The following is a 13,952-nucleotide window of genomic DNA, read 5'->3' on the forward strand; positions in this document are numbered from 1 at the left end:
ATATTAATTTTGTAATCATGCTTTAATTGTTCAACTTTTGTCATTTCCAGGATTTTTAGAGCTGACTATGCAGCATAAGTTTTGCTAATTGTTGAAGGCCATAAAAATCCTATAGCTGTTTACTTCTATGTCATCTGGTCTTTGGTGGAGAGTTGTCTTATTGGCAATCATACCACATCTTTCTATTTTTATAAAGACTATTTCATACCTTTGTTGAGTTGCATAAGATCTTCACATTCTTTGCCACTATTGAGAGCTGGTCTGAGTACCATTCTAACTCTGTATGTGGTTCCTGTGGCATCAGGTGCACTCCATGCGGTCCATTCACTCATGATACATGGCAGTGGTACTAAAAGAAAGAAAAGAATTCTTCAGAATAATGTGAATTTCATTTTTTTATATATATATATATATATATATTTATTAACATGCTTTTTCATATGTTGTTTTTGGGGAATACAAAAGTAAACAAAGGTAAACAGTTTTTTCACAATTAAAAAAAAAAATCTACAATTAAAAAAAAAAATCAAGAGTGATCTTTATTTAGCTACTGGTTTTGATTTAAAATAAAACAGAAAAACTTACATTTCTTAACTTGGAGAAGGTCTTCACATTCTTTGCCGCCATTGAGAGCAGGTCTGATTACATATCGGGCCCTGTATGAAGTTCCTGTTGCGTCTGGTGCACTCCAATCGGACCAGTCACTCATAATACATGGCAGAGGTACTGAAAAGAGGGAGCATAACATAAACCAATTGAAAAACAATTTTTGTACAAATCTATAAAAAATGCAAATATAAATCAGGATTATTTTTGTATAGGTGTTGGTGGTGTACCTTCCACAGGGTAATGTTATGTGTCTAGTGCGGTAGTTTTATTTATATAGTTCTTATCGCCGCTGGCTAGCATATTTTATGTGAAAAGAAAGCCGAAGGTGTAAGTCTTTCCTGCCAGTATACAGCCTCTACATTACAAAGACTCCAGCAGTATCCTCCCCATAGGTAACACTGGTAACTGACATCTTTTGAAGTCAGGCTGAACTGCTTGGGGATCTCGGAGCAGCTAGGGCCATAGAGATGCAGTGTGCAGGCCCACCGATGTGTGGACATGCCCATGCACTCATCAATCTTGCTCCAGCTATGGGTAAACAGTTGGCTAGATAGGAGTCATAAGCCCAGCAAGGCAACCTATCTAAAAGAGACAACTTGAACAAATACGGACAGATCATGACTTGTAAGCCTTGGTTGGCAACTGATCTAGAGGACTGGAACCTTAACACGAAATCAACTGGCCCTCAAGGTTGGGGGTTGAGCACAATACCAACTACTCGTCTCATAAAAAAAATGCAGTTTCGGAAACAAGGCCAAGAACCTTGCCCTATGTGCCATAAGGCATAGCAAGGACTAAGTAAGTAAGTAAGTATTTTTGTACTTGAAATTAAACAAAGTTATCATTGGCTTCAAATTTTTTGTCATACTTTTTTTGTTATAATATGGTCATTAAATATAAACAGAAATATACATATAGTATATAAACACTATAAGTACTCATTAATACAAACCTTTGCCTATTTGAAGGAGGTCTTCACATTCTTTTCCTCCATTAAGTGAAGGTCTAATCACATATCTTACTCTGTATCTGGTTCCTGAAGCATCAGGTTTGGACCATGCACTCCAGTCACTCATGATACATGGCAGTTTGTCTATAATATGATATAGTTTATTAGATTATAACTGAAAAACCATTTGATTCTTTCTTTAAGCTTAGTTTATTTCAATGTTGGAAATGCAGAAGATCACCGACACTATATAGTCTCATTTTAATCAAATATGATTTTTTTTTTCAACAGTTCTATCTAACATATCATAAACACTTATTTCTTAAATGTCATTTTAAAACTGTTTCCAAAAATCAATATTTTTATGATTGTATCACTGAAGTCTATTCCTCATTTCCCTTTAATTCAAGTAGATCAGGGCTTGTTATAACAAAATCTGTATTTATATGTTTTATAAGAGAAGACCATGGATAGTCTTCAAGTTAAAAAACACTTTTTGTCTGATATTTTACTGCAAACTGAAACATTATCTATTGGTTTCTATATCAATAGATCAAAACTCGACAGAATAATTGATTCTAATAAGTTATTTGCATAGAAAAAATCTATACCTTTTTTAAGTTGGAGAAGATCTTCACATTCTTTGCCACCATTAACTGATGGTCTGACTACATATCTAACTCTGTATACAGTTCCTGAGGCATCAGGTTTAGTCCATGCTGTCCATTCACTCATGATACATGGCAATGGTACTGAATAAATAAGAATCATTATCAGGGAATGTTATTTTCTATTAACAGTATATTTAATGAGGCCTATTTCATTACTTGAAAAAATCTAAAATTCCCCAATTGTGCTCAACTGACTTAAATATTTTATTAAATTTCAGATAATTTACGTAAAAATTTCAGATAATTTACGTAAAAGTACTGTGGATTCATTTATTTTCGTGGGTATCTATTTTCGTGGATAGAGAAAAAAAGGCATTTCGTGGTATACGTAAATTCGTGGATCGCTGATTACAACAACAAAAAATTAGATACGTAATTCGTGGATTTCTTTTTGATTTATGAGATCATATAACCTCCTTGGTTTGATCAATAATAAAACAAAACAAAAAAGAAGGAATTCATTGAAAAAGTTTTGAATTGTCAAAATCCTCGCTTGGTCATTCTAGTTTAAAGTGTTCATTGATAACTTCGATTACAATAATGGACAGAGACAACTAGTTATTTGTTTGTTTTACAATTAATAAATTCTTGTCTGAATTCTATAAGGCATTCAAAACTTTATGATTGAAAGCTCATTTCCCTAATCACGATATAATAAACAGTGATATAAGTATAAGGTGTGAAAATAAATGTTCCTGTCATAAACAATATTACCTACGGGCAATCTCCCCGTACTTAATCCTACTGATTTTTAATCACTGGTAAACCAAACTATGACACGGTAATTAACAACTTGCAGTTATTTTCCATGAACAGTTTTAATCAATTTCAAAAAGTAAATTATCACTGATATTCGATATATTTATTATAGATTTAATCAAAATACTTGTATCTTCTTTCAATAAAAAACACGTGTTATGTAACAATGTTTATATATCGCTAATCAACACTATACTAGAACTGCATAACATAACCGGAAATAAACATCCGACTCCATACACATTTCTCGGGATTATTCTTCGTTGAATTCTTAAATTCGTGGTTCGCTGTGACCCACGAAACCCACGAAAATTGGTATACCACGAATAAAAATGAATCCACAGTATATAAAAAAAATGTATAATCTAAGACTCCCTGTTCAAGGCTGTACTTTGACCTATAATGGTTTAGATTTTACACATTAAGACTTAGATGGAGAGGTGTCTCATTGTCATTGATATAACATCTTCTTATTTTTAAGAATAATTTGAAAAAGTTTACATGGGCTTGTACTCCTTGTAGTAATAATTACCTTTGTTAAGTTGCATAAGGTCTTCACATTCTTTGCCACCATTAAGAGCAGGTCTGAGTACCATTCTAACTCTGTATATGGTTCCAGAAGCATCTGGTTTACTCCATGCAGTCCATGGGCTCATAAGACATGGCAGAGGTACTAAAAAAGTTAATCAGGAATAATATACTGACTGCTATTTACATTTGTCTGTCAGGTTATGTTCTATGCCAAACTTATATTTGCAGGAACTATATTTGTCAAAATCTTTAGAATATACACATGTAAAATACCTACCTATTCAAAATGAGCATATAAAAGCATGACATGAAAGAATCATTTTGATTCTCTTAGGGAAATTACTTTTTTTAAGACTCTTCAATATGCAGCCCGTTTGGTTTGTCTCAGGATAAGCCACTCGAGAATCATATTTGGTCTTTTCCTTATTATTAAACAGAAAGGCTTTATCTATAAAATTGATCGTAAATACATTACTAGTATTATCAATTTATAATCAAATATCTTACTGACCTTTGCTTAATTGTAGAAGGTCAGGACATTCTTTTCCTCCATTCAATGCAGGTCTCAATGTCATTCTAAATCTAAATCTGCCTCCAGTGGAATCAGGTGCTGACCATGTTGTCCAGTCACCAGCAATACATGGCAGTGGTACTAAAACATAACAAATTTACTCATCATACTGAACAGTAAAATAACATATTTAAAGTCATTTGTGAGAGGCGGAGACATAAAGTTTTAAAATAGTGAGACTGAAACAAAGAATTCTTTAACATTATTTTGTACATACAATTGCTAATTTGTTTTTCTTATTTTAAAAATAGACACTAAAAAAAAAGAATCTGTGATTTTACCATGGTAGATAACTTTGGAAAAAAAACAGTTCAATTCAGGGGAAATAATTAAACTGTATCTAACAAAACTAGAGGCTCTTAAGAGCCTGTGTCGCTCACCTTGGTCAACAAAGGATACAGATGGATTCATGACAAAATTGTGTTTTGGTGATGTGATGTGTTTTTAGATCTTACTTTACTTAACATTCTTGCTGCTTACAATTATTTTTATCTATAATGAACTTGGCCTAGTAGTTTCAGTGGAAAATGTCGGGAAAATCTACAAGTTTTATGAAAATTGTTAAAAATTGACTATGAAGGGCAATAACTCCTTAGGGTGTCAATTGACCATTTTGGTTGTGTTTGACTTATTTTTAGGTCTTACTTTGCTGTACATTATTGCTGTTTACAGTTTATCTCTATCTATTATAGTATTCAAGGTAATAACCAAAAACAGCAAAATTTCCTTAAAATTACCAATTCAGGGGCAGCAACCTAACAATTGGTTATCCGATTCATCTGAAAATTCCAGGACAGATAGATCTTTGCCTGATAAACAATTTCACTTCCTGTCAGATTTGCTCTAAATGCTTTGGTTTTTGAGTTATAAGCCAAAAACTGCATTTTACCCCTATGCTCTATTTTTAGCCATGGCAGCCATCTTGGTTAGTTGGTCAAGTTACCGGACACATTTTTTAAACTAGATACCCCAATGATGATTGTGGCCATGTTTGGTTAAATTTGGCCCAGTAGTTTTAGAGTAGAAGATTTTTGTAAAAGTTAAGGACAACGGACAGCAGACAACAACGGACGACGGATGCCAAGTGATGAGAAAAGCTCACTTGGCCCTTCGGCCCAGGTGAGCTAAAAATGTAGTCGAAATTCACCCCAAAAAAATCAACTTTTAATCATATTTCATGAGATAAAAATAAAGATGGACATGTTTTAAATTGAAAAAGCATAGAAATACCTTTGTTGAGTTGAAGAAGATCTTCACATTCTTTGCCACCATTAAGAGCAGGTCTGACAACATATCTGTATCTGTATGTGGTTCCTGTAGCATCAGGTGCACTCCATGCGGTCCATTCACTCATGATACATGGCAATGGTACTACAATTGAAAAAAAAGTTTTCACTTAGAATTGTTTTAATCCTGGGTTTAAATTGGTTTTTATATCATTCAATCTTTTAGTTTTCAGTGATATAGTTTTTGGATTACCATTTGCCTTTTCTTTTGACCATGGTGGTGTCTGGATTTCTTTAATTTGTATTTTTTTTATCGCCATTTCAATATTCATTTATGGTTATTTATTAAAGTTATTATACCTATACATTCTAAATTAATTTATTATAGGGTTTAATAATGCAATGCCAAGCAAATACTTACATTTCTTGAGTTGCATGAGATCTTCACATTCTTTGCCGCCATTGAGAGCAGGTCTGAGAACATATCTGACTCTGTATGAGGTTCCTGTGGCATCAGGTGCACTCCAGTCAGTCCAGTCGGACATGATACATGGAAGTGGTACTACAATGGAAGATACAATAATTAACAATCTATCTTGAGATTTTTACTGCATAAATCTTTATAAATGTGTAAACAACTGGTTTATCCTTTTTTATTTCATCAAAGGTATCAGTATTTCAAAATATTTGCTCAGTTGAAATCAAAATTTGTTTAGCTGAATCTTAATTAAAGGTAAGATGAAGTCACTTGAAACAAAGTGTTTTACTTATGCAATATCAATTTCAATATCTAGAAAATATTCAGATATAAATATATTGATAGTTTGTTAATTCAAATAAAGTGTCCAGTTGAAAAAACAACATGAAATTTCAACTATTGACATTTGTTTTTTATTTTTGTGAGAAATTTAAATTTTAGAATTTAACAAGAATGTAATATATTATAGTTAAAATGTATTTATTAAAATATGTTTATTACTATAAATTTAAACCAACCTTTGCCGATCTGTATGAGGTCAGCACATTCTTTTCCACCATTAAGTGCTGGTCTAACCATATATCTGACTCTATATCTTGTTCCTGTAGCATCAGGTGCTGACCATGCGGTCCAGTCAGACATGATACATGGGAGTGGTTCTGTAAAAAAAGGAGATCTCTTTATATATAAGTTGATTTTCCCATGTTTTGTCTCATTCAGTTTGCAATAGTTGCAGTAATCATAATATCAACAATTCAAAAATATAAAAATTTGCTTATGTACAGTTTGACTCGTAAATTTTACGGACGCCATCACGAATTGGTTGACCGTTATGGAATAACCGTTTCACAAATGATATCAGATATGTTCCTTACGTCGTAACTACAATCCCCTTCCCTTTCATGAATGGTACCTACCGAATTAGACCATTTACCGGATTTGTTATCACATAAGCAACACGACGGGTGCCGCATGTGGAGCAGGATCTGCTTACCCTTCCGGAGCACCTGAGATCACCCCTAGTTTTTTGGTGGGGTTCGTGTTGTTTATTCTTTAGTTTTCTATGTTGTGTTGTGTGTGCTGTTGTTTGTTTGTCTTTTTCATTTTTTAGCCATGGCCTTGTCAGTTTGTTTTAGATTTATGAGTTTGACTGTCCCTTTGGTATCTTTCGTCCCTCTTTTTTGACAAAATTATCAACACATACTTTTCAAAAACTATTAGCATATCCCAAATAATCTTGTCATAAAATACCTTTCTTCAGTTGAATGAGATCTTCACATTCTTTTCCGCCATTAAGAGCTGGTCGTACCATCATTCTGAATCTGTACACGGTACCAGTTGCATCTGGTCCCACCCATTTACTCCAAGGTCCCATAATACATGGAAGTGGTACTGAAATAAGCGATTGGATCCATTAGATATTTTGTCTTTAAAATAGTTAATATCACGTCTGAGTACAGCATTTTTCTGTTACTAATGTTCTAAATTTCATATCTGCTTTAAAAATTGAGAGTTATAACTATTTCTGTTCAATATTTATATTACCTTTGCCAATTTGGATGAGATCTTCACATTCTTTTCCACCATTCAATGCTGGTCTTGTCATGTATCTTACTCTGTATCTTGTTCCTGTGGCATCAGGTGCACTCCATGCTGTCCAGTCAGACATAAGACATGGCAGTGGTACTAGAATAATTAAAGAAACAATTAATTTTTTTAATGTTCTATACATCATATTTGAGAAAGTTTTAAATACAATAGAACAAACATCAGCCATTTAATAATTCATCAATACTGAATGGTTTTGTGTTTTTGTTAATAGCTCACACAGTAACTGCTTGTCCATTGTTTTAATTTTAGTTATGTTTTTTTTTCTATGGAGCTGTGTTATTTATCAATTTCACAAATTAATTTAATTAACATTTTCTGTTTCCCCAGAGGAAAAATAATCTAAGACTGAATGTATATGATGCCAATTTGCCTTTTCAGAATCTAAAGTACTGTGGGTAATCTCATTGCTGACACACCAAAATGATTGGTTGAATTATCATGGTTTTGAACGTTCTAAGCACATTTTGGTGTAAGCTTTTGAAAATATACTCAGAAAACATTGGATTCTGAAATGACAAATTATTTAAAGTTTAATCTAGACAGCGTTACTAGTTGATATTTTACATTACCTTTGCCAAGTTGGATGAGATCTTCACATTCTTTGCCACCATTGAGAGGAGGTCTGATCATGTATCTTACTCTGAATCTTGTTCCTGTGGAATCAGGTGCACTCCAGTCGGACCAGTCAGACATGATACATGGAAGAGGTACTGGAAAAAATTTCAATCAGTATGTATTAAATCAGAATAACTGTTTGTCAATTCTTGAAACTCAAAAATGATTCATTATCAAAAGAGTTAGATATAAGTGATATCTATAAATTATCACATAGCCTTATTTAATATTGTATTTTTCCTCTGTATATAAGATATTTAAGACAGCTTGAAAACTATAGTTTAGTGCGAGGTTTGGCATGCCACAAAACCAGGTTCAACCCACCATTTTTTTCTTTAAAAATGTCCTGTACCAAGTCAGGAAAATGGCCATTGTTATATCATAGTTCGTTTCTGTGTGTGTAATATTTTTACGTTGTGTTTCCGTTGTGTCGTTTGGTTTCTCTTATATTTGAGTGTGAATTCAGATTACTATAAGACGTGTCACGGTACTTTTCTATCCCAAATTCATGTATTTGGTTTTGATGTTATATTGGTTATTCTCATCGGATTTTGTGTAATGTTTAGTCCGTTGCTGTGTGTGCTTTTGTACATTTTAATGTTGTGTAATTGTTCTCCTCTAATATTTAATGCGTTTCCCTCGTGAAAAAAAAAGAATCTAGAACTTATTGCATAACTCAATGGGAAAATTCTCATCAAACACTAAACCATGCAAGGCACAGATCCTTTCGTGTGTGTGCAAATCTCACCTTTAGTAACATCAATGAGATCTTCTCCACATTTGGCACCATTCAAAGCAGGTCTGATTACATATCTTACTCTGTATCTGGTTCCAGAGGCATCAGGTGCACTCCATGTGGTCCAATCAGAAACAATACAAGGCAATGGTACTGAAATAAAAATAAACACATATAATTAAATATATTTAATGTTTATCTGGAGTTTATTTTTATTCCAGCAAAATTATTCAGTGAATGATCTACCAATTCTAACGGAGAAAACTAAAGTTCCAATTGAATAAATTTTCCCGATCTTTTTATCTATTTGTATCTATCAAACAGTACACTTAACAAAACTTTAAAAGAACATATAATTGCAACTGATTCTGAAGACAGGTTTGTTTGCCTTCGCAATTAGTAAAGCTAGTTAAAATGCTTAACAAAAGTATAAGATGTGAAAATAGATGTATTCACCTTTTCCGGTTTGAAGTAAATCTTCACATTCTTTGCCACCATTAAGAGCAGGTCTGATTACATATCTAACTCTGTATCTGGATCCTGAGGCATCTGGTGCACTCCATGCAGACCAGTCAGACATGATACATGGCAGTGGTACTAAAAATATCAAAAATTACAATTAAATGTGGAGTGAAACCATGATAGTCAAAATAAAGAAATCAAAGCATAATTTACATAAAGTTAAAATCAGCAAATCATTCATTAGATACAAAAATGCATATTCATTTCTTTATATGTAAAAAATTCTAGATTTTTTTTCTGAAAAACTGCTTTGCAAAGAAAAACTGAAACTTAGAATTACCTTTGCCAATCTGCATGAGATCTTCACATTCTTTTCCACCATTCAGAGCAGGTCTTATTACATATCTTACTCTGTATCTTGATCCTGTAGCATCAGGTTTGCTCCATGTTGTCCAGTCAGACATGAGACATGGAAGTGGTACTGGAATAATTTAAGAATTGGAACAATTAAATTTCATAACTTGATTTCTCTTTGTTTAATCGGGCACTCATTTCATTGACTTTAAGGTGGTACCCAACACTTTCACTGAAATTAATTTGGCTCATTTAATTTTCATAAAATTTTGACACATTATTTACTTTGACCCTTTAACAAAAATATAAAAAATTCAAAAAATTTGAACCAACCGTTTAATGAGAAAAATTACACTGGTTATATAGCAGTTTGACAAACACTTATTTTGATCATTGAGATGCTTAATATTCCCTTAACAACACAACAACGTCATTAAAACATTCTGCTGATTTTACAGAGTTATCTCCCTGTAGTGTTAGGTACCACCTTAAACTACTGTGGATTCTTTTTTTTTCAGGAGTACCAATTTATTTGGATTATGGAAAACTTGCATGTCCATAGATATTTGATTACTTGGTTTTGCAGAGATCTGCATATATATAAGGGGATCCGAAATTTGTTGTACCTTAAACAATTTATTTCATGTTTCACCTATAATTACTAAGAAATCCACAATTGGTATACAAAAAATAAATGCACTTATAGATTCTAATTTCACAGTGTTCATTTAAAACATATCAAATCCATCCAAATCGTATGTCTGCAAATTCAAGATGAGATATCAAACATGAGTGAATAATTGTGAAAAAATCCAGAAAAAATTTAAATCAATTAACCTTTCTTGAGTTGAAGAAGGTCTTCACATTCTTTGCCACCATTAAGAGCTGGTCTGACAACATATCTGTATCTGTACATAGTTCCAGATGCATCTGGTCCAACCCATTTACTCCAGTCACTCATAATACATGGCAGTGGTTCTGAATTAAAAGAAAACATACTTTATCTTTCATGTAATTCTATCAAGTGAACCAACACCTGAAGTGGTGTTTGTGTGGTAGGGTAAAAACGAGTGGATACCACTAGGTATTTACATTTGTCTTAAAATAAATAAGTATGTGTTGCCACAAAAGACTACAATACTCCAACTTTCACCCCATGGTATTGGTTTATTTGGTCGACATGTTTCACCTATAGATAGGCGTCATCAGGACAATGTTACACAATTTACAGTGAGGTGCATTTCTTGTGGTTGAGCCATTAACTGGAAGTGTAAGTATAATTACAGTAGTTATGGCTATGTCATATAAATAGAAAATGAAAGTGAAAGTGAAATGACTTAGAGAATATAAAAAGAATGAAAAGTGAATGTTGTTTAGATATTTGATTAAAAAAGTTTAATATAATATATATAGTTCCTCAATATTGTCCACTTAATGAACAGTCAATCAATTAATCGATCACTCATTATTTGTTTATGTTTAGCCACTGTTGCAATGTATTCTATCTTACTAGCATTTGTTATTTCTTTTAAATGGGTACAACCATTAGGATGTTTTGTTTTAAAGCATTACATTTTCTAAAAATGTCTAAGGGAGACAATAAAATTTTAATTTTTCATGCTTTTATTATCTCCCCTTATTTTTATGAATATGAAACACGAGAAAATATTAATCCCAATTAATCTCAACAAACCTTTGGTAATCTCAATGAGGTCTGGACATTCTTTTCCACCATTAAGACCAGGTCTGATGACATATCTGACTCTGTATCTGCCTCCTGTAGCATCAGGTGCACTCCAAGCTGTCCATTCACTGACAATGCATGGCAATGGTACTGAAACAGGCAAAATTTCAAAAAGTTATGGCTATATTTCTATAATGTCATCTAAAATTTCCCAATTGTAACAGAAAAAAAAACCAAAACCCATTTTTCGATTTCTTGTAATTTTTTAAAACCATTAGTCTGACGGCAAGTAAAAAGGACAGACAACTATTGCTTTAGCTGTAAATAAACAAAAATTGTGAGTACAAGTTAATATTGTGAGTCAAAATAATATATTGTGTATACAAATAATATATTGTGAGCACAAATAATATATTTTGAGTACAAATAATACCTTTGCTGATTTCCATGAGATCTTCACATTCTTTTCCACCATTAAGTCCAGGTCTGACCACATATCTAACTCTGTATCTAGATCCAGTGGCATCAGGTTTGCTCCAGTATGTCCATTCACTGATTATGCATGGCAATGGTACTGAAAAAAAGATGATTATAGAAATGAACACTTTACAAAGAACACTTGCTACATACATAAAACAAAAATTTCAATAACTCTATTTCTAAGAAAGAAAATAGTATTGTTACCTTTTTGGACAATTTTCAGACATAAGTAAATATTTACCATAAAGAACAATGTTTTTGAAGCAAATTTCTTATTTTACTTAAAAATTTCTAAATTTTGGTCAAATTATTAAAGCATTGGGCTTAACTGACATTTGAATAAACTTTTGAATAAATTTTAGATGGTGTTTCTACCATGAAATCTATTATACTTCATTACCAAGTAACTCGATTATCATAAATAATTACTTTTCATTTCTAACCAGAAAACAATTGTCATAAGGATGAAAATTACCTTTGTTGAGTTCCATAAGGTCTTCACATTCTTTACCACCATTTACAGAAGGTCTTAGTACATATCTTACTCTATATGTAGTTCCTGTGGCATCTGGTTTAGTCCATGCAGTCCATGGGCTCATTAGACATGGAAGTGGCACTATAAGTAAAAATATAGAGTTGCTGAAGTATTGTTAAGTTGATATACACGTGTCAATTTCTGTGACTTGAGGCTCAGAGGATATAATTTTTGTGTAGTGAATGCAATTATAATTTTTGTATTTTACTTATAAAAATAAGAACATGTGGTATGATTGCAAAAAAGATACTGTGCCCTTATAAAAACATCTCAATAATTTCTTGAGACTTTACAGTATCAACCATCCTTATATATTAAATTTGCCTGCATACCTTTAGTTAGTTGTAGAAGATCTGGACATTCTTTTCCTCCATTCAAATTGGGTCTCAATGTCATTCTGGATTTATATCTGGTTCCAGTGGAATCAGGTTTGCTCCATTCAGACCAGGGACCAGCAATACATGGCAGTGGTACTGAAATATGAATAGTTTTTATATATTGTGACAAAAGTTATTTACAACTAAACTAGAGTGTGCAATCGTGTGTTGGTGTATATATATCATCCTGTTTCATTCAATTTATTTGTTGTTTATTATATAAGATGTGAGGTCAATGAGACAGCTACCATACAATACAATTCAGGTGTGAATTCCTTAAAATTTCAGCAAAGCAAATTCTATCAGTGCAAATTGGTATCAAAACTTCCAATTTTCATCATAACAACAAACAGATCTTATATATTAGATATAAGCTTTTGTAATTCATATGCAATATCAAAAATCCTTCATTTATCAAAATTAGGTTTAATTCAGTTTCTTCATTCTTACTTATAAAATGTATTCTCTTAAAGACAAGACATACAAGTGGCAACATGTCATCCATTTATAACAATAATAGTACCTTTGTTGAGTTGTAAAAGATCTTCACATTCTTTGCCACCATTAAGAGCAGGTCTGATTACATATCTTACTCTGTATGTGGTTCCTGTTTCATCTGGTGAACTCCAAGCTGTCCATTCACTCATGATACAAGGCAGTGGTTCTGAAATAAAGTTTGATTATATTTAAAAATATGCATTATAAGCTTCAGTAGCAAATCTGATTAGATTTTTTCACCTTACAAAAATTAAGTTTTCTAGCTAGTGGCAATTGTTGCAGTTAGCAAAAAAGATGATTCTTTATGAAATAACTGATAAATGGGACTAGCCAAATTACACATAACTATTATATATGAAGTACTCCGATTACAAATTGACTCCTTAGACATTCAATTAGTCACTTTTATTTACCTTTCTTCAGTTGCATAACATCTTCTGGACAATCCTTTCCACCATTTAAACCAGGTCTGATCACATATCTTACTCTGTATGACGCTCCACTGGCATCAGGTTTAGTCCATTCGGTCCAATCGCTGACAATGCATGGCAATGGTACTGAAATTGGAAAGGAAACAATTAAGAAACTGTTCATAATCAATTGATGTTAAAGTAGTTGGATCCAAACAAAACACTAAAAAGTATCAAGTGGAAATCTCATTATAATGTTAAACCCTTCTGCTACCAGATTGAAGCATAATCAAGTTATCATCAACTTTGGAGGAGGGAAAAGATATGTCATATACATATCAATTATTGAACACCAAAATGTTGTTCCAAAAATGAACTCTGATGTAATCTCATATA

General features: G+C 32.5%; 1 protein-coding gene across 1 annotated transcript in view; it reads right to left on the minus strand.

Annotated features, from left to right (window-relative positions):
* LOC143066844 (uncharacterized) overlaps positions 1 to 13,952 on the minus strand; it is a 47,148-nt gene that overhangs the window by 23,089 nt on the left and 10,107 nt on the right. Inside the window, exons 16-37 of the mRNA XM_076239655.1 lie at positions 13,560 to 13,703; positions 13,172 to 13,312; positions 12,604 to 12,744; positions 12,212 to 12,352; positions 11,690 to 11,830; positions 11,266 to 11,406; positions 10,410 to 10,550; positions 9,559 to 9,699; positions 9,213 to 9,353; positions 8,769 to 8,909; positions 7,975 to 8,115; positions 7,340 to 7,480; positions 7,046 to 7,186; positions 6,313 to 6,453; positions 5,738 to 5,878; positions 5,321 to 5,461; positions 4,031 to 4,171; positions 3,521 to 3,661; positions 2,170 to 2,310; positions 1,562 to 1,702; positions 586 to 726; positions 209 to 349 (exon numbers count right to left, since the gene is read on the minus strand). Coding sequence (XP_076095770.1) covers positions 209 to 349; positions 586 to 726; positions 1,562 to 1,702; positions 2,170 to 2,310; positions 3,521 to 3,661; positions 4,031 to 4,171; positions 5,321 to 5,461; positions 5,738 to 5,878; positions 6,313 to 6,453; positions 7,046 to 7,186; positions 7,340 to 7,480; positions 7,975 to 8,115; positions 8,769 to 8,909; positions 9,213 to 9,353; positions 9,559 to 9,699; positions 10,410 to 10,550; positions 11,266 to 11,406; positions 11,690 to 11,830; positions 12,212 to 12,352; positions 12,604 to 12,744; positions 13,172 to 13,312; positions 13,560 to 13,703 — 3,105 coding nt within the window. The remainder of the gene's footprint in view (positions 1 to 208; positions 350 to 585; positions 727 to 1,561; positions 1,703 to 2,169; positions 2,311 to 3,520; positions 3,662 to 4,030; positions 4,172 to 5,320; positions 5,462 to 5,737; positions 5,879 to 6,312; positions 6,454 to 7,045; positions 7,187 to 7,339; positions 7,481 to 7,974; positions 8,116 to 8,768; positions 8,910 to 9,212; positions 9,354 to 9,558; positions 9,700 to 10,409; positions 10,551 to 11,265; positions 11,407 to 11,689; positions 11,831 to 12,211; positions 12,353 to 12,603; positions 12,745 to 13,171; positions 13,313 to 13,559; positions 13,704 to 13,952) is intronic.

This window comes from Mytilus galloprovincialis, chromosome 3 (assembly GCF_965363235.1).
Source record: "Mytilus galloprovincialis chromosome 3, xbMytGall1.hap1.1, whole genome shotgun sequence".
In the NCBI taxonomy this organism is placed as follows: Eukaryota; Metazoa; Mollusca; class Bivalvia; order Mytilida; family Mytilidae; genus Mytilus; species Mytilus galloprovincialis.